Source organism: Heliangelus exortis, chromosome 4 (genome assembly GCF_036169615.1).
Source record: "Heliangelus exortis chromosome 4, bHelExo1.hap1, whole genome shotgun sequence".
Lineage (NCBI taxonomy): Eukaryota > Metazoa > Chordata > Aves > Apodiformes > Trochilidae > Heliangelus > Heliangelus exortis.
In genome coordinates, this window is record NC_092425.1 from 3,592,969 (window position 1) to 3,613,114 (window position 20,146).

At 38.2% G+C, this 20,146-nt stretch overlaps 1 protein-coding gene across 16 annotated transcripts in view; it reads right to left on the reverse strand.

Moving 5' to 3' along the window:
• The window catches only part of COL25A1 (collagen type XXV alpha 1 chain), a 264,348-nt gene that overhangs the window by 105,894 nt on the left and 138,308 nt on the right, over positions 1-20,146 (reverse strand). For 15 of the 16 annotated variants that reach the window (XM_071742674.1, XM_071742672.1, XM_071742670.1 and 12 more), the window contains exons 2-3: positions 6,468-6,494; positions 2,091-2,108 (exon numbers count right to left, since the gene is read on the reverse strand). In XM_071742674.1, coding sequence (XP_071598775.1) covers positions 2,091-2,108; positions 6,468-6,482 — 33 coding nt within the window. In that variant the 5' untranslated portion in view covers positions 6,483-6,494. The remainder of the gene's footprint in view (positions 1-2,090; positions 2,109-6,467; positions 6,495-20,146) is intronic. The other variant, XM_071742677.1, reaches the window with a different exon arrangement.

The following is a 20,146-nucleotide window of genomic DNA, read 5'->3' on the forward strand; positions in this document are numbered from 1 at the left end:
TTTAGGTTCAGTAGTTGCCTATAATCAGAATTTATAATTAATAGGCACAAATGTATGCAACGTGTGAGAAGTTCTGTAGGTATCCAAGACAGCTGCCCATGACTGACAGACACAAAAATGATCCAACACAGCCCCCCAGCCCTTCATCTCTAGGCTGGAGACCCTGGATCATCTCATGCAGCACCAAATGGCTGAATGCAGGGGCAGCCATTGAGCCCTAGGAGCTTACAAGGAGTTGAAGAGGTCTCAAGGTGCACTGAGTATTGACTCAGCCTTCCTTAACTACAGAGAGCTGCTAGGTTTAGGCATCTTGATCTAGAGAGAAATGCTGCTCTGTCTCATGCCTTGATGACTTTCTCACCAGTGCCCTTGCAAGAATTATCCCTGGACTCAATCCACCAGTCAAAAATGACTGAGTCCATCCATACCTACACAACACCTTGAGCTGAAAGGGGGAGGGGAAGGCAATATTAAGAATAAGAATAATTATTAAGAATAATGGTAAGATGAGCATTTCCACTGGGAGGAATTAGAATATAAGAATTCCTGTCCTAGGTCTTCTGGGTCCTAGCACCCTGTACCTGTTTTCTGTGTAATTGCTCAGGGCATGGAGAAGATGGTGATACTAGGGGTGGTGGTGCTGGAATTTTTAGAGGGACTTTCCTATGGTTTGCACCTCACTTCTCTTAATATCATGACAAAATTTCTCTGCCTTTCTGCCCTAGAAGGAGCACTGAATGCTGCCCTCTCTACTGCAGTCCTTTGCCTACAGCTACCTCAGGGTATTTAATGTAGAGAGATGAGCTCCAAAGGTTTAGGAGCTGTTTACAAGCAAGAGACATTCTCTGAGCAAATGAAATGTGGGAGATGAGCATCTAAACCCAGGGGGAAAAGCCATGGGTGGTAGGACAAGTCAACATTAACTAGAATGCACCCTGCAGGCTCCAGCAACAGCCTCAGGTCCTCAGCAGAGCTTGTTCAAAGCAAGAGTGCCACACAGAATTAGTCTGTGTCTCCACTGACCCCAAGCAGTCAGTGGCACCCCCAGCCCCTCATCTCTCCAGGCTAAAGAGATCTCTCTGCATAGGTCACACACTGGGAGGTCACTGGGAAACATTAGTGCTATGGGGGGGTTCAGTTCCTATACCTAGGGACCACTTACACAATACTATTAAATGGAGTATCAGAGTTCATACTTTCTATTCTAGCAAATACTAATTAAAAATTAAAAAAAAAAATTAGTCAATAAGGGTGTGAAGCTTTTACTTTCAACTATGATTCTGAAATATAAAAGCCCTTCAGGAGGAATCCTGGCTCAGGCAACTCACTTGGGCAGAGCTGGTCCCACAGACCAGAGCTGACTTCCCACACTGCATCCTCAAAAAAAGCTTAGAGAAAACAAGAAAAAAGCATCCTGCAAAAGCTTAGAGATTTTCAGCTGACTTCACCAAGTTTGACCTTGGTATTGGCTTTTCCCCACTCCTATTTCATTCCTTTTCCTACTGCTGCTCTTTAACTCCAATAATTTACATACCATTTTTTTCTAATGTTTCCTTACTGCTGGCCCATTTCTGCCTCAGAACTGAATTTAGTCCCCTAGATTTCCACATCCTCAATTAAAGCTCACAAGACAAAACTCTACTATTCTGAAATAAAGCAGGAGTAATGCAAAGCAGTGTATACAATCAATCAAACTAGCTAGCAGTGCAATATTTAAAATAACTGAGGGCTGCCTGGCTCATAGCAGCATTATTAGCATGTGATTTAGAAGCAGTTGAAGTGTTGCATTTGCTACACATTTGCTGAGTTATTTTACCTTGCTTTAAAGTTAGGAGGCAAAGTTTCAAGCCATAGTTGGGAGATTTGCTTTACTCAGTATTAGGTTGTTAACCCCACCATCTGCTCAGACAGCTGAGGGAACTCAGACAACCATATGGGCTGGGCCATCTTCCTCTCCTGGGAAATGGTTGCCTTACTGAATTGTGCTCTGGTGATCAGTTTCTGGCTTATTACAATAAAATAAATAAAAGGAATTTGTAGATAACCTGAATTCAGCCTTAACTTATGTAGGAAAATAAGATGGCACTTACTTGAGGACCAGGCTGACCCTGAAAAACAAGAAAAAAAATAAGATTATGGAAAGTTTTGACAAGAAACAACCCCTCAAATTACTGAGTAAGTATTCTTTAATAAGGCAAGAAAAAAAAAATCTGTAACTGTCCAGATTCTGGACTCTTAAATCTATATTTAATTTGAATATTTTAATTGAAATGGATCAACTTTCTTGCAAGTAACCAATTCCAGAAATAAATTACAACACAACTGAACATGCATTTGAGAAACTTCATAATTTTGACAGTCGGAACAACACAGTTTGGAAATTATAGGAAGACCCAATTTAATCACTCTCAAGTGAGAAATAATTCACAGAAGCTGAACTGATTTAGAAGGAGGCATTGGGTGCTTTTTCTCTATTAAAGCTCAGGCTAATGCTTCAAGCAAGTCTTAATTAATGTCTGCTGAATAAAAGATGTCTAAAAACTGGAGAAACACTTTGCTGGGCAAACAACAGCCTTTTTGCCACTGTTGCAAGCACCACAGTTTTAAGCAAGTATAAATCAATATTTAAACCAGGAAGTCATCTGTAGATAAACCCTTGCCAGTCAGTCCTCTCCCTTATTTATTAACACCACATTTGGATCATCCCTGGCCAAATGGATGCACAGAGGAGGGATATGGATCTCTGGTTGCTGCAAGCTTCCTATCACTGAGGTCCCTAAAAAAATCAGTGCCAGCCATCAGTTATTTTATCCCACACATCACAAATTATCTGCATGAAGCTGAATGATAACAGAAAACAGCAGAGTAGCTGTGACCATGAGCTACAACCACCCAGACAATCAGCTCACGCTGTAAAACAGACACAAATATTTCTGTATTTCTCCCTAGAAAGAATCTTAAAACCCCTCGGGCTACCTTAGCTTTTGTGTTCAATGAAACTTCAGTGATTTTTCAGTTGAACTGAAATGACATTTCTTTCACTGAAAGAAACTACTTAAGAAAGGCTACTCTAAAAAACCTCCTCACTTTAGCTAGAAGGTAGTGCTACACAGAGTTAAAACCTTTCTGAACATCAGAAAACAATCTTTTCTTTTGAGGGTAACCAAGCACTGGCACAGGTTGCCCAGGATTGTGGGGTCTCCATCCTTGGGAGATGAATCTGGGCAACCAGCTCAAGATGCTTAGAGCAGAGAGGTTACACCAGGTCTCCTCCAGAATTTCCAACTTCAAACCATTCTCTGGGATTTTAAAAGGGAGGAACAGGGGGAAATAATTCTGACTGGGAACAATAATGTAATAGAAAACCAGTTGAGGAAAAATGCTTCTTGTAGTGACTAAGAATTTTTGTGCTAAATTAAAATCCAGAAAAACATTTAAGTCACATGCAAGTTTTTAAAGGTTTTTCTGAAATGTGAGAAATATTAGATATAAAGTTACAGAGGAACATTTACATGGTAAAATACATCTAATCTTACACTGAAGGCAACCTAAAGCATTCCTTGCTGTAGATATTGCAGTTGTGTCTCAGTTCCTTACAACTTAGGCAAAAAAATACTGGCTGAGGTTTCCCAATATGATGTAAAATTTTCTGAATTGATCTGTTCTATTAAGTTACCTATCACACTGAGTTAATGAGAAGAATTGAGACTCATCAGCAATCAGCTTTTGCCTCAATCTTCCCATCACTGCAGGCTTTAAGATATCATCTCCTACATCTGACCCTAAAACCCTCAGGAACTGCTTCCTGCTGCAGCACTGGGCAGCCTGTATAAAAAACTTGTATAAATGAACTACACTGAGACCTAGGCATGCAAACTTTTATATACACGTTTGTCTCACAAGTAGACCTAAAACTGCAGCACAATTACTAAATCCTTACAGATTGTCATGAAGATATACATAATTTTTAAAATATATCAAGTCTGAAATTACCAAAGTCTGAAAATGCTGATTTAAAGCAGTAGAAAGCAAATAAATAGGATACATATATGTGTGTGTATATATATATATATATATATTTAAATGATAGGACTTGAAAATTTGCACTTTTTAGTTAATCTAACATACAGGCTACTATATATCCACATGGTACATGCTTTATTTATGATATAAAGGATACCCATATATAATACAAACATATGCTGACCTGACTGTCAGGGACAATATTAAGCTCCCATGAAAGCATTTTCTATTCTCAGTCTCAACATGCATCACCAGTTTGCCTTTCTGTTACAGTGCCTATAAAATTACTCTTTTATCAGGACTACAATATGGAGAGAGGAAAGCTGGAAACTGATTTGTACAGGACAATTGTTTTTTATGGTGACCCAGAACTCTGAGGTAACAGGGAAGGTAATTTGGGAAGGTTGCTTTACTCTTAATTTGTATATGCTGTCTGTATTGCAATCATCTTGCATTTAATTGGAAATACAGAAGCTGAATACAAATGTATTCACAGGAGGATTTTTTTATCCTGTTGGCTAGGACACAGAAAGAATTTTGCATTAGGGAAGGTAATTATTTTCTGGGTTTTTTTCAGTGGTTCTCAGTCCTTCAACTACTTAACTACTTAACTTAACTACTTAACTACTGAAGCTATGGCATAATATCTCCTTTTTACTAATGATCCAGTAAGTGCCACAACCCAGAGGATGCAGCAAGCACTGTACTATGGATCCCATCAGCTCTGCTTAAAAAGCACAGGTAAAAAGAGGCATCACAACACTGACCTTCTGGATGCTAAAGGGTCACTGTCACACAGCAATAATGCCAAGTGTGGGAGAGGAAAAACTCTGCCTCTCATTTTTCTGTGTTGTGAAAGGGTCAGGAATAAAGCTCTGTGAGTGACCGTCTTGCCCATCATAAACCCCTCTAGCATCAATACAATCTGGGATTATAACTCATTGGAGCAAGCTCAATCTCATTTAATGTGCTTGTGTTCCCAAAAGGGCTCCAGGATTGCTGAAATCACTCTGGCTTAATGCTGCATAAAGTGTTCCCAATGCCTGCTACTTGTGGAATTAAATGGTTTAGCTGGGAGTGTTTCTCTTAATTGATTCATTTTAGCTACCAACAGACTGCTGCTCTTTGCATGCATTTCTAGATCAGTCCCAACACCAATAACTGATCAGGCTTTGAGCTGGATCATTGCTCATGTATTTGATTCTATCACTGATTGCTGCTTTTTATTTAATTCTTGTTCAAATCTTCGTGACAAAAGTGAGTACAGCTGCATAATACATCGTGGTTTCAGCAAAAGCTCCAGAAAATCTTTCCCTTTTATATCCTTATTTTCTAACTTAGCATGACTTTTTATTGCAGGGAAAAAAAAAAGGGGGTTAAGTTTGGCAGCCTATGCTAATACACCATGATGGTATTAAAGTTCTTCTGTGGTTGCCAGTTAATCCCTTCCTAGCAATTTAACCTGATTTTAGGTGCTGATATGTAAGTGATACTAAAAGAAAAGATACATGGTGTTGCCAGGTCTAGCTGAGGCCAACAGGTAAGGTATCCATCTAGTAAAAAAGGAGATTAAAGGAAAAGCCTATGGACTGGAGGCTGCCAACATTGCAGAGAAGGAGCACAGAGAGAAGTCTTGGGAGAAGAAAATGAAAGTGGACACCACAAATTAGCAAGTTGAACTTGCAGAGGAAATGGAGCTTGTAGCAAATGGAAAGACAGAAAAGAAAAATGCATTTGAGGTATGAAAGAAATTAATATGGAAAAGGAGAAAGAGAAGGAGCAAAACAATAGCAGACACTGGATATTCACAGCTTTTGCATGATTTTAATGTGTAAAGAGCTTGGAACATAAACTCCCAGGCTCATAAATCCAAAATATATTAATAGACAAAGATATACAAATATATTTACAAATGCACTGTATAAAATTAAAGGTTATTTCTAACTGGACTGAAGTAGCACCACCCTAAAGAATATGTGGGATGTACAAATGCATTTCAAATGAGACATGGGGCTGTTCAGATCTAATCAGCCAACAAAATCCAGGTAGAGAAATTAAAACATTAAAAAAAAAAAAAAAGAATCTGTGGAGAAAGGAAACCAGCAAGAGCAACGGAGATGTGGTCAGAAATAATATCCTGGTGTTTGAATGGTGTCACCAAACCACTCCTGTGGAGCATCCTCTGGACAGAGCACCCAAGTGGTGATGTCACTCCACTGATCCAGCCAGAAAATGATGAGGAAACAGGAGTAGCGTGGCTGAACTCCATTTCCTTGGTTAGACTGAAGTGGCTTTCTGGGACTCTGTTAAAATCTCTGCTACTGAGGTTGAAGTAATGCCAAAGGAAGGCAGTGTGGGATTAATAGATATTCCAGCATGAGCAATGAAAAAAGCCAAGAGGGAATATGTGTAAGACCTAAATTAGGTTGGTTTTGAACACCTACCAGCTTTCCATCCATACCAATCGGACCCTGGGATGATCAAAAGTCAAAAAAAAAAAAAAAAATGGAACAGTTAAATCAGAGGAACACTGGTGATAAGGAAAAAATCAACAGATTTGGGGGACAGTGTGGGCTTTAGAAGATGACTAAATCTGTGTCAGCAGTTAAATGTAATACCTTGAAGATATTTTGAGATTGAAGGGACAAAAAAGAAACAACAAATGGAGCAGACCTGAGACATAATTAACAAAAACAGGATGGTGGGAAGCAGCCAGGCAATAGCTTTTGTTTAACAAAAGAAAACTCAACATGCAACCAAGGAACAGTCATTTTGGCAAAAGACATAAACAAACATATGAAATAATGCATCTGGCTCTAAATATAATAGGTAGCCTATTTACTGAATGTGCTTAGAACATGGCTGCAAGATGAAAAACATTTAAAATCTCCTAACTAATCTGTATTTAAATTAACATTAAAATAATGATAGTTAAAAGGAAAATTCAGCTCACCCAGTTCACTCAGATACTAAACATTCCTGCCCATACTTTGGCCAAGAAGTCCTATGCTTTATCCTGCTTTCTTTTTTTAACACTTGGGAAAGAGAATGATCCTTGCTGATACCTGACAAGGTATTTATTCCCTTCAGAGGCCAGGGGTTTATACAAGTGATCTGCAGGAAAGTCTAGAAAGGATTTAAAGTGGATGTATCCTGCTGTAATTCAGGAACAGTTCTTTAACAATTGCATATTTAGGTGACCACAGGAGAGACTAGAGAAACCTGGATTCATTTTAAATTTGATGTTTACCTGCTATGTTTTCTGACAAATCAACAATCAAGTTACCTTTCACTGATAATGGGATAAGAGTTGTTTCTGCTATAAAATTCCTCTTCTTGGCTGAAACTATGAGCTCTCAGCATCATGTAAAAGGCACACCAATTGACTGGAGAGAAATTTTTCCTTGGATGCAGGCACTGCAACCAGACTTTCCCTCTGGAGCTTCACAGAGCCTCTCTCAAGACTGCTTTCCCTATTTGCTTGTTTTATGTTGATCCATTTTATCTTTGGTACTTTTTGTCCCCTTTCTGAGAAGTGCTTGGCTTCTGTACTACAGGGGTAATAATTTAGCCTAATTCAGGTCTGCTGGAGCTCTGCTGACCCTTTGACCCAGGAGGGTTTATTCCTGCCCTGCTGCTGAGAGGTTCTACAGTAGTGTGAAAGTGGCAGTGCAAACAGCTACCAAAAATGTAATAAACACAGTAAAAAAGTGATACCCTATCAATCTACAGAGCTTGGTAGCCATCTGTCCTCTCCCAGCCCAGATCATGGACTCTGCCAAAAACTCCTTTTAGTATCAAAGAAGACATCAACTGAATACACATTTTGCAAAAGTCATTATTTTTGGTACGTTGTCTGCTTTCTAAGAAGCCTCTGCACCAACCCACTTGTCAGCTCCAATAACAAGTTTCTGTGTCTGGGCAGCCCTACAGGAATAACACCCCTTAACTCTCCTTCCCTCCAGCTCTCCCTCTGCCTTCCTGTCACATCAGGAGGAGATGAGATGCTGAGGTCACCAGCATCTTGCATGACCACCACCTTTTAATATGTGCTGATGTCCTGGGCAACTCTGTGACTGTTGGAATGACCTAAAATACCTTTCAAATGCTCTCTCTGAGCAGTTTTCCCCTGGTATCCAAAATATATAAAGCAACACTATCCAGTAGGAGGAGATCTTTTATTATTATGCTTCCTCAGTGCCTCTTTATCCCACACATACAGCACTTATTGACTTCCTTGTAGCTATTTAAAAAAAAAAATAAATTAATGATGGTATTGTATGCCCCCAAAATCAAGGAAAGTTTTCAAATTAGTACATTTCATATAGTAGTTTGCAATATTAGGTTTTCGATATTAGTTTGCAAATTTCTCAGATTTTTCCAGCACTGTATTACAGGATTTTTATCTGGCAATATTTACAGTCTGCTGCAGGTGCAAAACTGAAGGTCTGAGCTGAACTCTGGCTAGGAATCTATTTGTTTCTAGGAAGCAAAGTACAGTTATGACCAGTTAAAACACTCAACAGAAAGATCACAGTAAATATAAAAAGTTCCCCAGGGACCTGTGTAGACCAACAGCTGAATTTAACTGTTTGGCTTGCTAAGAGCTTAGCCCAAAAGATTTAATTATTCTTATGATAAATGAAGGTAGAAAAGAATAATACAAGTACTTGTAGAAGGAAAATTCAGTACAAGGTCAAACTCTTGGCTTAGACAGAGCAGCTAAGAGCTCTTGCAGCTATAGCAATGCTTGTATGTTACATATAAGCACTGCTTTCAGGGAATGGTCCTTTTTCATAGAAAAAAAAAATATTACTGTTTGAGTTCTCTTACCATGAAAGGCATTTTTGTGACATTTTTGCTTGCTTTTTATCCAGGCTACATAGATTCTGCACTTGAATGAAAGGACTACGTTTAGCATCTTGAAAAGTCTCAGGAAAAAAGGATCAGAAACTCCCAGAAGGCTGAAGAGAAGCACCTGCTAACAACTGCAAATAATGGGTATTTTCCCCTGTGATTCCATTAGTATCAGCACTATTGGATCTCAACTCAGGGAAAGGCTTCTGGGATTTGCTTTGTAGAATAGGAAAAGAAAGAAATTTCCTTGAGACATTCTGCCCTACAGGAGAAAAAAAAAAGCCTCTGAAGATAGTAAGCTATCAGGGGAAAAATGGATGCAATTCTTTAATTATGAAAATACTAAATATTAGTAAAAAATGGGCATTTCCTTCTTTCCTCAATTACTGCTTTCTAGTGTTGTAAAGAGATAGATAATTTTAAAACATGGATTTTCCACGTGACATAAGCTGGATAAGAAATTGAACTGAAATTCAAGGCTACTTCAGGATGCACTGAAAAAAGCTCCATGTATATTTTATATATGTATATATGTATATATATAAAAAACATATATATGTATATGTTTCAATATTTATTGAAACTCACTCCATGAGTGCACTGGCAGTCTCACAGAATCCTCAAAGACATTTTCATTCATCTTGAAAGAAAAACTTCAAACCACAGCCCATCTTTAACTTCAACCTGATTGCCTCCAGAGCCGTGCACTATAGAGTTAAAACTACTTTCTGTTTTGTTCTTTAAGTAACTGCTACTGTAGATGAGCATGAAATTTTTGACAAGTCCCAAAATATATGGTCTTCTATGACATAATCACTGTAGAATATTTTAGAAAATGCACCATGAGAGGGGAGGGGATCAGTAGGTTTACACAACAAACATCTACACTGGTTGGTTGCCTTCTGTAGATACTACAAATAGCATTGGAAATGTTTCTTCTGCACCATGCATTCCCTTACTAGGTTCTTAGTCTAATTACTATAATCTTGTTCTAGTTCTGTGTATAAATAAATTACAAGCAGGCAAATTATCACCTCCAAAGGTGGAATGATTTCTCAAAGTTTGCAGAGCTAAAGTTTTTCCTGAGACTTTTTTTTGGAAAATATTCCTCTCCCAATGCAAACTATAGGTATCTGAAAGGCTCTGAATATACCAAATTAATACAGAAACATCGACATCTGAGAGAAAGATATTAATAAAGAAAATCAAAAAGACCCCAAGGAACACCAAGCTAGACTGTGTTTCAATTTACTGGGACTTATTTCATGGTACAAGGCAGGGGCTGAGATTATTTCAATGTTTTTGTTGGCCAGCATTGGCCCAAGAAACTAAAGAGACATTACACAGGTGAAGATGGCAGTGTACAAGTATTTTCTGGACCTGGTACTGCACTGAGTTAAAAGCAAGCTTCCACACTGACTTTCATAAGAGTGTGATTTGACACTGAGTTGTAAAAAAAAATAAATTAATAAAAACGACATTGCAAGGTACCCCCCAGTCATTTAAAAAACTCTTTTATATCACACATTTGGCAATTCTCAGGTATAATAATTAAAGACTATCACAGCAGCATTTCAGAATTTAGAAATTCTTATCAGGTTAAATCAGGTGAATAAATTATTTCACATTTTAAAAAGAATCTATAGGAAGCTCAATTGTTACAGTGTTACTTGCAGCTGCCTGATGTCTCATGTCAATATATATATATATATATACAATAGAAAATTCAGATGAACTCATGCATTAGCTTTACAGCAGCTGTATGAGCTGCATGCCAGTTACTATGGCAGACTGAGTTTAAAAATAACTATGTAAAAGAAAAGAAAATCTGTTTCAAACCCCAGGTTTGCAGATCAGCTAAGTTCAGGTAAGGTGAGAGATGACATTGCCTTTTCAAACCACCTGTTTCAGTTCTAGATTGACAGAAGTAAAAAAAAAAACCAAACAACTAAAGCTGTCAGGTTTCCTCACCATTGCATCATTAAAATGATGAATCTCCACCTCTGCCTCCTTCTCTCCTTTGTTTTATTACATGTTTATCAAGGCTGACTTTAATTAGATGTACTATAGCAAGGATATATGATTCCTAGCAAGCCTGCTGAGATTTCTTTTTTGTAAAGTTTTGGTTTAGAACTTGTGTGGGCAATGAGTCTGATGAGCTCATCAGCTGGCTACATTTCTTCTACTGATGAAATATTATTGGTTTTTTTTTTTTTAATGACTGGAAGTGTTTGCTGTTAAGAACAATGTGAGACAACAATCCAGGTACAAAACTCATTTGCTCCAAGCCTAGGAGAAAAGAAAAAGTGCATTAAATAAACCTGCAGCAAGCCTCTCTGGTCAGCACTCAGGAAATTACTGAGAAAAAAAAAAAATCAAATAATCCAGAACATTCAGGCTGGAAAAAAATTTACTGTGCAAAGTATGAATTATTACAAGAATGATGAGCCTGCTGTATAAAACCCCTTTACCACAAAAAGCAAAATTACTGACAAAGATAAATGAAGCATTTCAAGGCTCTTTCAAAGAAGTCTCTCTCAGAGTTTCCTTAATTCTTCCCTCAAGGAGTTCACATTAGCTACTGCCTGAGCCATAGAACTCAGCTAGACAGGTCATCACCTCTTGACTGTGAAATCAGTATAAATGTTTTCCAAGGTAGAAATTTTGACCTAAATGAAGGGGATTTGTTAAAACAAACAAACAAAATTCAGAGCACTATGAGGCTGCTTGACCTTCTTGACCAGCACCTTCTGTGTCCCACCATAGCTGCTGGAGCCTTTATCTCCTTTATTCCTCAGAAACAGCACCTTGCTTCTCTTAGACTCACTCTGGTACAAAATCAATAATTCAAGATTAGGACTACGAACCATAATTCCAGGAATTTGGTTGCAAGCCATGTATTAACTCTCTCATCAAAAACACCCACACAATTTTCTTTACCAAGCCCATGCTGGAAGCATAGAAGGGACTCAGAAGGTCCTGATAAAACCTGGAGAAGGAAAAATAGCAGCACCAGACTATGCCTCCATGAGCCAGAAAAGCTACAACAGGTCCTAACTAGGCTTTCAGTATTGAGACTAAAATTTATGAGAATAATAAGAAGTTATTCCAATGTATATTTTAAACCATCAGAGAAAACTGCAGCATGCACCTGTAAAGCAATAGATCAGTGCTACTAGTGCAAAGCAGAACTGGCAGGGATCTTACACGTATTTTGGTCTTCTTATTACAGAAAATAAAATTTTTTGAGGTTTTTTTTCATCCTTCTTTGTTTCTTTGAATTTCAGGAAACAGAAGGACATGCAGCCTGAAGCCACGGATTTCATGAAGTGGCTTTAGTGTCCATATTAACCTAAATGTCATGATGGAAATCACAATTAACAGAACAAGATGAGAGTTGAGGGATAATTTTCAAGATTCCAAAATAAACCAGAGAAGCCAGGCAGTCATAAATCTATCCTTGGAGTAACATCACTCTAGATAGAAGACTCCTAGCCAAGAGCTGTACATCCAGTCTGAAAACTTTTCTATCTCCTTTGCAATTATCAGATGGACTGGTTATGTCTAGAAGTAAGCAATTTGGAATAAGAAAAATTGTTCAGAGTTTGGCTATTGAGGGTGGCTAAACTATGAAAAGGCAGTACATATGGTAACAATAAGGGAGTACAAAGAGTTCTATGCAAGAAAAATTATAGTCACAGCTTTTCAAAAGCCTATTGCACTGCTGAAAAATAATTGATGAGATAGTTTTTATATATAAAATCTGACGGGCAGTTTCTTGAAGTGCAGATGTGTTTTTGAGTAGCTGAGCATTACAACTGCTCTTCCTGCTCAAACACATATGCAAGAATCTTTGAGAGAGAACTGGGCAGGGCTAAGTTGGAAAGAATTCTTCTAAAAGACAGTGGTCAGGCATCCTTCCATGCCTTGTGGCCAGCACTGCACATGTTGCAAGTGTATAGGAAAAAAAGGCCAAATATTACTTCAGCCCCCAAAATGCACCTTTGTTGTCTTCATCCATCAGGCTAGCAAGAAGATTATTTCCAGACAGACATGGTTTTCCTCCTTGTAGCCTATACATCTCATAAGCATCTAAAACATTTATATGGTCATATCTGGATGAGAAATTACTGCCAAAGGAAACTACTGTTGACCTCAGGAAGAGTGAGAGCAACAGAGTAAATCCCCATGCAACTTCTAGGAAAGACTGGAATTGTGTGGGCTCTGTTTTGGTTTGGTTCATTTTAAATGAATTGTTTCCCACTGCTTCCCATTGTGCACTGTAGGCTAGAATTCCAGGTATGAAATCCCTAAGTGGTACTCAAACTTCTTCAGGAGGAACAATAAGAAGAAAATTGCAAACCAAACCTGATTAACCTTCACAAATCATAGATGGTACATTGAGAAGCAGCACACTGTAACTCCCTGCTTTCAACAAATGAACTGTATTAAAACTGTGATCTTGAAGTTCTTACACTTCACTCATCCATAAAAAGTCTTGGGAAGGGCTGCAGAGCTTTGTGTTTCCACAAAAATATCTCATTATGCTACTGAATTCCTGCAGAGCTTAACAAGAACTTAAGCAAGGGGAACATACACACAGCCCAGAGGGAAATGTACATTCTCCCTAGAAGTTCTCATTTCTCCTGAAGAACTTGAATGTCCTGTGCCCAGAAATAGAAAGCACATGGCTACTTTAGCAGTGCCAACATCACTGTGTGAATATATTTGATGTGGTTGGTGCCACGTTGATGAGAAAACAATAAACTGTGAAAAATGCCACTTCTCAGAAATTAGCTGGCCAGCATTCAGGAGGAGATAGATTGTTGTAACAGCTGTGGCATGGTGACTTTGATAAATTAGATTTTTGTTCTGGAATAATTCTGAATACTCTGTCTCCTCACGCCACCATGGAAGTGAAGCCACTTGCTTGCTGCAGCCCTACTAAAGAACAAACTTTCCTCTTAACTGTGTTTTGATGGCTTTACTGAATATGAAAAAAAATCCGTTTCACTTCCTTCACCCACTTTTTTGTGTGTTTGTTTCTACAAAACTTCTCTTGAGGTCCATTAAGAAAAAAATAAAAGCACAGTCTTGGTAAATAACAGAGTAACACAGAGAACTAATCTTCAGAGGCCAGTTTTTTTAACCTTCCCTTGGTGGAACCATCAGCTTTGGAAGATTAGCAAAACTCCAGAGCAGGTATAAATAAATTGATTTTTCCCCATTAGGACAAACCTTGCTCCTTTTATCTGCCTCAAGAGGCACAGATTTTGAATGGGGCTCCCAGGGAACTAAGAAAAAGCTACAGCTTCCAAAGTGATGCTTCTCTTTTGACTTACAACAAAAGACATCAATCAGAGTGGATACATATCCATAAAAAAGAACAGTTGCAAAGGATTTAAAAGAGAACAAAACTAAAAGCCAAGGTACTGAACTGTGTATAAATAAACACATAGATTAAAATACCCTCTCTTTTGACTACCATTTATTCAAAGAAAGCTTTGTTGAACAATTCCAGGCTGACCAAAATGCTGATTTTCATACTTAGTCCCTACATGCAGTATTTCTATCTGGGCTATTACATATGGGAAAAAAAAATTAAAACTGCATTAAAACTTAGACTCCAAAGCAAGGGCTTTCAGCTATGTGCTGCTCTATGTGCTCAAATACTGGAATAAAAAATTCTGCACAAGCAAGGCCATTCAGGTACTTCTGTCATGTACCTACCAGAGTTAAAAGGCACAAATATGCAAGCAGGTAGTTCAAAGACACTACTGTTCTCTTAAACATTCTATAACCTAAATAATGCCTTAAAGTTGATGGTTGCATACAACTCTGTCCTCTCCAAAATTACTTGGAATGAGGAAATTCCCAAAAAGCATAAATCATTATGGAAAAATTATATAAGCTACAACTAAAAAGATTATTTCATTCCAAGAAATAAAGCAGAATTCAAGTTGCAAGTGCAACTACTTAAAAGAGACTTAGCTAAAAGCAAAAGTACAGGACAGAAAATCACCTTTATGCTGGCCCAAACCAGGACAGGGATGTACCACAGCTTTTTTCATTCTTTCATCCTGGAATTTTTGCTCATGTAGATTTTAATGAGGCACCACCTGCTCTATTTCCCCAAATTAATATTCAGAGGGATGTAAAATTATAGAATCACAGGATTGTTTAGATTGGAAAAAACCTTTAAGAGTCTAAGTATAAACCTTATGCTGTCAAGTCCATCACTAAACCATGTCCCCAAGCACCACATTTACATGGCTTTTAAATACCTCCAGGGATGGTGACACAACCACTTCCCTGGGCAGCCTGCTCCAGTGCTTGATAACCCTCTCAGGGAAGAAATCTTTCCTAATATCCAACCTAAACACTCCCTGGAGCAACTTGAGGCTGTTTCCTCTCATCCTACCCCTTGTTACTTGGGTCAAGAGACTGACCCCCACTTCACTACAACCTCCTTTCAGGTAGTTGTAGAGAGAGATAAGGTCACCCCTCAGCCTCCTCTTGTCCAAGCTGAACAAGGCCAGCAGCTTGCAATGCAGTAGGATGTAGCAATGAAAGAATTTAAGAAAGGATTGACACATAAACCTTGCCATGACCAGTACCAAACTTAATGTGTGTGGGGAAATAAAATCCCCAGGAAACAACAAATATCAGAAATCACATGAAGTGTTCAAACAGGCACACAACATCTTCATTTGCAAGTCTGTGCTTCTACCAGTTATATTATTTTAACTGGGGAGCTGAATGCCACCTCATTTACTGCCTTTATGTCCTATCCCACTGAGACCTTTTCAAGCACAACACTGGACACAGCACTTTAAGCCTTAAATTTGGAAGTTCATGACAAGGTTAAAAGTTGGAGGTTGCTCCACTCACAAGAGTGTAGAGGATAAGGAAGAGAAGTTGTGCACTCTTTAATATAAGCCCAGGTGTAACTTGTCCTTGGGAGATGACTTTAATAATGAATATTATCTGGATAGAAGATAATTTCTGAGACAGGATAACCCTTCTATTGGTGCCAGTATTTTTATAAAAGATTACTGGGAAAACTTGAGAGCTTTCTGCTTTTCAATATTTTACTCCAGAGAAAACATTCCAGAGGTTAAAGGGGGGAAAAATGCTCAACCATACATTAAAAGTATTCCAAAGTAAGCAGATGGTTGTAGATGCAACACCATATTGGCTGCCAAAAGATCTGAGTGATGTTGCTGGGTAAGGAAATGGAGCAAAAGACAGAGGAGGAGGAAAAGAAACTCAGTCCAGAATGAGTCAACACAACAGAGCTGAGAGAGATGGGAATGTTCAGCCTGGAGAAGAGAAAACTCTGGGAAGACCTTACAGCACCCTTTCCAGCATCTGAAGGGGCTACAGGAAAGCTGGGGGGGGGCTTTTCACAGAGAGAATAGTGACAGGATAAGTTTTAAACTGAAATAGGGTAAATTTAGATTATAGAAATTCTTTAAAGTCCCTTCCAACCCAAACTATGTTTATAATTCTTAACAAAATCTACACCTACAGTACAGAACATGGGCTATCCACCCGTGGTGGGGAGCAAGAAAACCTGCACTGCCAAATATTTCACAGCTGAAATGGCCTTTCTGAGCCACACTCCTGCAAACCAGGGTTTCCTCTCGCCCATTTTCTAATTTCAGTAAAATTATGGATGTTAAATTGAAGCTCACCAGAGCTGAACAGGTGAATCCAAAGATTGACTCCAGTTCACTGAAACAGCTTTTTAAATCCTGAAGCATTTACCAACCTCCATTAGTCCATTTAATCCCCAAATCTCTAGACTATTCTTTTAAATTTTTTGACCTACACATGAAAACATCCAATAAGATATGCTCATGACTTTCTTCTGACATAACTGATTTTCGAGATTATAAAAGGATTTTTGCAGAGTGACAGCATGAAGAACAAAAAAGTGCTGCTTTGCATTCCCATCAAGGCAGAAACAAGGTGTATGTGATGGCAACACCACATTTCACCTTACAAAAGAAGAAATAACCTATTGTGTGCAGGGCAGATTAAAAAAAAAACAACAAACCAAACAAAAAACCAACACAGGAAAATTGATATACACAGCTGGAAGTGGAAACATTGAGATAATTTTCAATAAGAAGTCAGACTACCTGAGCAAAACCCACAGGACTTACTTTAAAATGCCAAGAAAGATTACTCAAGAGTAATCTTATTAAAAATGGAATCTCCACTAGGACTTTCCCAATGCCTAGGAATGCAAATACAAGATTCTACATGACAAATCTCAGCTATGGCAAACTGCACCATCATTGCCATCACTCTCTGAAACCATCTGCAAGCAGCAAACTAAGGAAACTCTCACTGCTGGGGGGCAAAGACTCAGTGCAAATCCTAATATTACTGAACTCAAATAGGGATTTTATTGGATACAACTTCTCCTTCACAAAAAAATCCGTGGAGTAAGAAATAAACTCACAATTTTTCTTCTAATTTTATTGTCCATAGAGGTCCCAATTCCACTTGGGAAGCATGGAAAGAATTCCACAGAATTACAGAAATAATAGTCTGACATTTTACAGTTTCCAAATTTTTCTTGGTTTCACTTCACTTGCTAAGAATTCCAACCTCAAAAGCAGAAGCAAACAGCAGTTTATTTTGGTAAGAATATAATATATCACTAAAAAATTAATTTCTACAATAAAACTTTAATATTCTTCTCAAGTGATGAGTGCTTATGTGCATGATTGTTTTTCATCATGCTCCTTTCCTGAGGCAAAGCAGCAAAGGGTTAAATTCCTCTCATTTATTCTGGGAATAGCCACTGTGTAGGAAGTAATCCAAAAAGAATTTTTAACTCAATGGTCCTCTGTTAGATTATCAGTACTGTGCAGATCTCAATATTAGCAAAAATAATAAATGTTAATTGCTTTACCTTAAGCCAAAGAGGGAAAAAAAAAAAAAAAAAGAACAACTTTGTGAGGGTGATTTATGACCTGTATCCTACCCAGTCACAGAAAAAACTTCCAATTGACATTCCACACTGCTTGTATAAATCTTTCCTCCTAGAGAAGCATGTTTGCTTTCAGAACCTCCTTTAACTAATCTTGATTTTGATATGCACACCTTTAGCTGAGAAAACCCAAACAAGGGGAGTTGAAACAACACCCTCGTGTTTTGCTTATGATTCAAGGGGCAAGATGCACACTAAACCCCAAAATCTCCAGGAATTGAGGAAAAAAAAGTACTTTAAGGCTTTGTTCTACCTGGCATTAAGAGAGAAATGTAAAAACATATTGCTGAGACCCCATTTTACTTTGACAAATGCTGGCCAAATAATTTCTGGTGTAATTACTGGATAGTGCTAAGCAGCACGGGGCCCGCTGCAGGGCTCTGAAAGGACTTTTTGATTCCCAGTAGGGAAAAAGTTCCTCATTCAGCTTTATATTTTTTACATACTTTTTTTTTTTTTATACCAGTTCAAATGCCTGTCTGCCTACTCCAGCTGTTCCTCTCCTCACATCACCTCTCTCATCCATGGGAACTCCAGGGGGAAGCAAGCATCCAAACAGCCTCCAAAAACACCACTCCTGCTCTGCACTGCCTGGGAATCCCACAGACCACTGAGCCCAAGGATTTAGGAACAAACTTCTTCAGGGAAATTTTACACCCCTTGACCTCAGCTAGGAAAAGCTCTGCACTTAAACTCCCACCTAGGAATATTCAGCTGGGAGCTGTCTGGGCAGTAAAGTTTTACACACCTTTCAGTTCTATCATAAGGCTGAATGAAAAATCCAGAGTGAAAGAAAATAACACATCACGTATGCAACCCCCTTCTAGATGAAGGAACCAGTGGCTTCAGAATCCTTATGGGACAGTTTGGGATTTTTTCTTCCTGTTTATGAGAGATATAAATAATAATTAAATACAGGAGTTGACATTTTCTTTGAATCTCAGTACTTCTTGTGAGAAACTAACAGGCCAAGCAACGTGTAAGAGGCATTTTTAGGTGGCTGCTTGCTCTACATCCATGTACAATGTCACACAAAATGGAGAAATGGGGCCTAGAATTACAAACCTTATCTATGCAGATATAGGGAAAACATTTGGAACACAATATTTTGCTCCAAGGTAGTTTGTTTCACAGATAAAACTATTTCTCAGACACTGGAGAGTTACCTTGTGCATTGTGAGGAAATGAGTGGGAAATTTAAGCAGAATGCACTGAGCAAGGCAAGGATGCTCTTAGGTACCACTCAGGCATTATGTCTGCCAAAGCATAAAAGTGAAAATCATAAGTACAGCCCTCTGCAAACCACCTGCTTACCTACCAACCTGAACTCAGGGGAGTATCTTAGAGAGGGAAATTTATGTATATATATGTATATATAATTTATATTTATATATAAATTCCTTTATCCACCTATATGTGCTTTACTATGGAAGAGGAAAGGGTATTTTTAAAGCTGCAAAGGAAAATACTGAAGACAGACATTTAATTGTTAAATTAATCCTATTGTATCTATCTACCATCAGTCATAATAATGTTGTCTTTATTTGACAGATACACTGGGTTATAAGGCTGGGAACTGAGCTCAGCTGTGAATTTAAACTACACTGATCCACTCTAGCCCATAATATCCTGACATCTCTTCCCATCACACACTGACATCTACCAAGTACCATGCAGGGATGTGGATTCTGCAGTTCAGGAGTTCTCTGTCCATACATCTGAGATGGAAATTGCTACTTTAGAGAAGGATCTGAAAGGATCCAGTATATGGTAACAACTGTATTAATTAGGATACATCAAGGTTATCTACTATAATTTTGTTTCACTATTCCACTTTTTTTTTTTTTTTTTTTACATTCTTCTTTATAATGCTATGTAGGAAACAGATTAAAACAATCTAGAAAGTTTAACTATGTAAAAACAGAACACAGCACATGTGCAGGCATTTACTGCAGAACAAATCAATTCCTTAAATCACCATGCAAAGTTTCTACTTTAGCTCATCTGTGGCAATTTCTTTTTATAATTGCAAGTGAGGAAAAGGATAGAAATAACTTCTGGCTTTTGCAGATGAGGCAAGTTGTTGCTTCACTGTCACAGCCAGTGATATGGAATACCTTGGGGCACTCTGCCCATCCTCCAGGGAGCAGCAGGAATAAACACTGCCTACTCTTATTTATGCTCCCAGAGGTACATGAACACAGCAGATGAAAGGATTCAGTCCATGGTTAATTCCAAATGGCAACTGGTAAGAAGCTA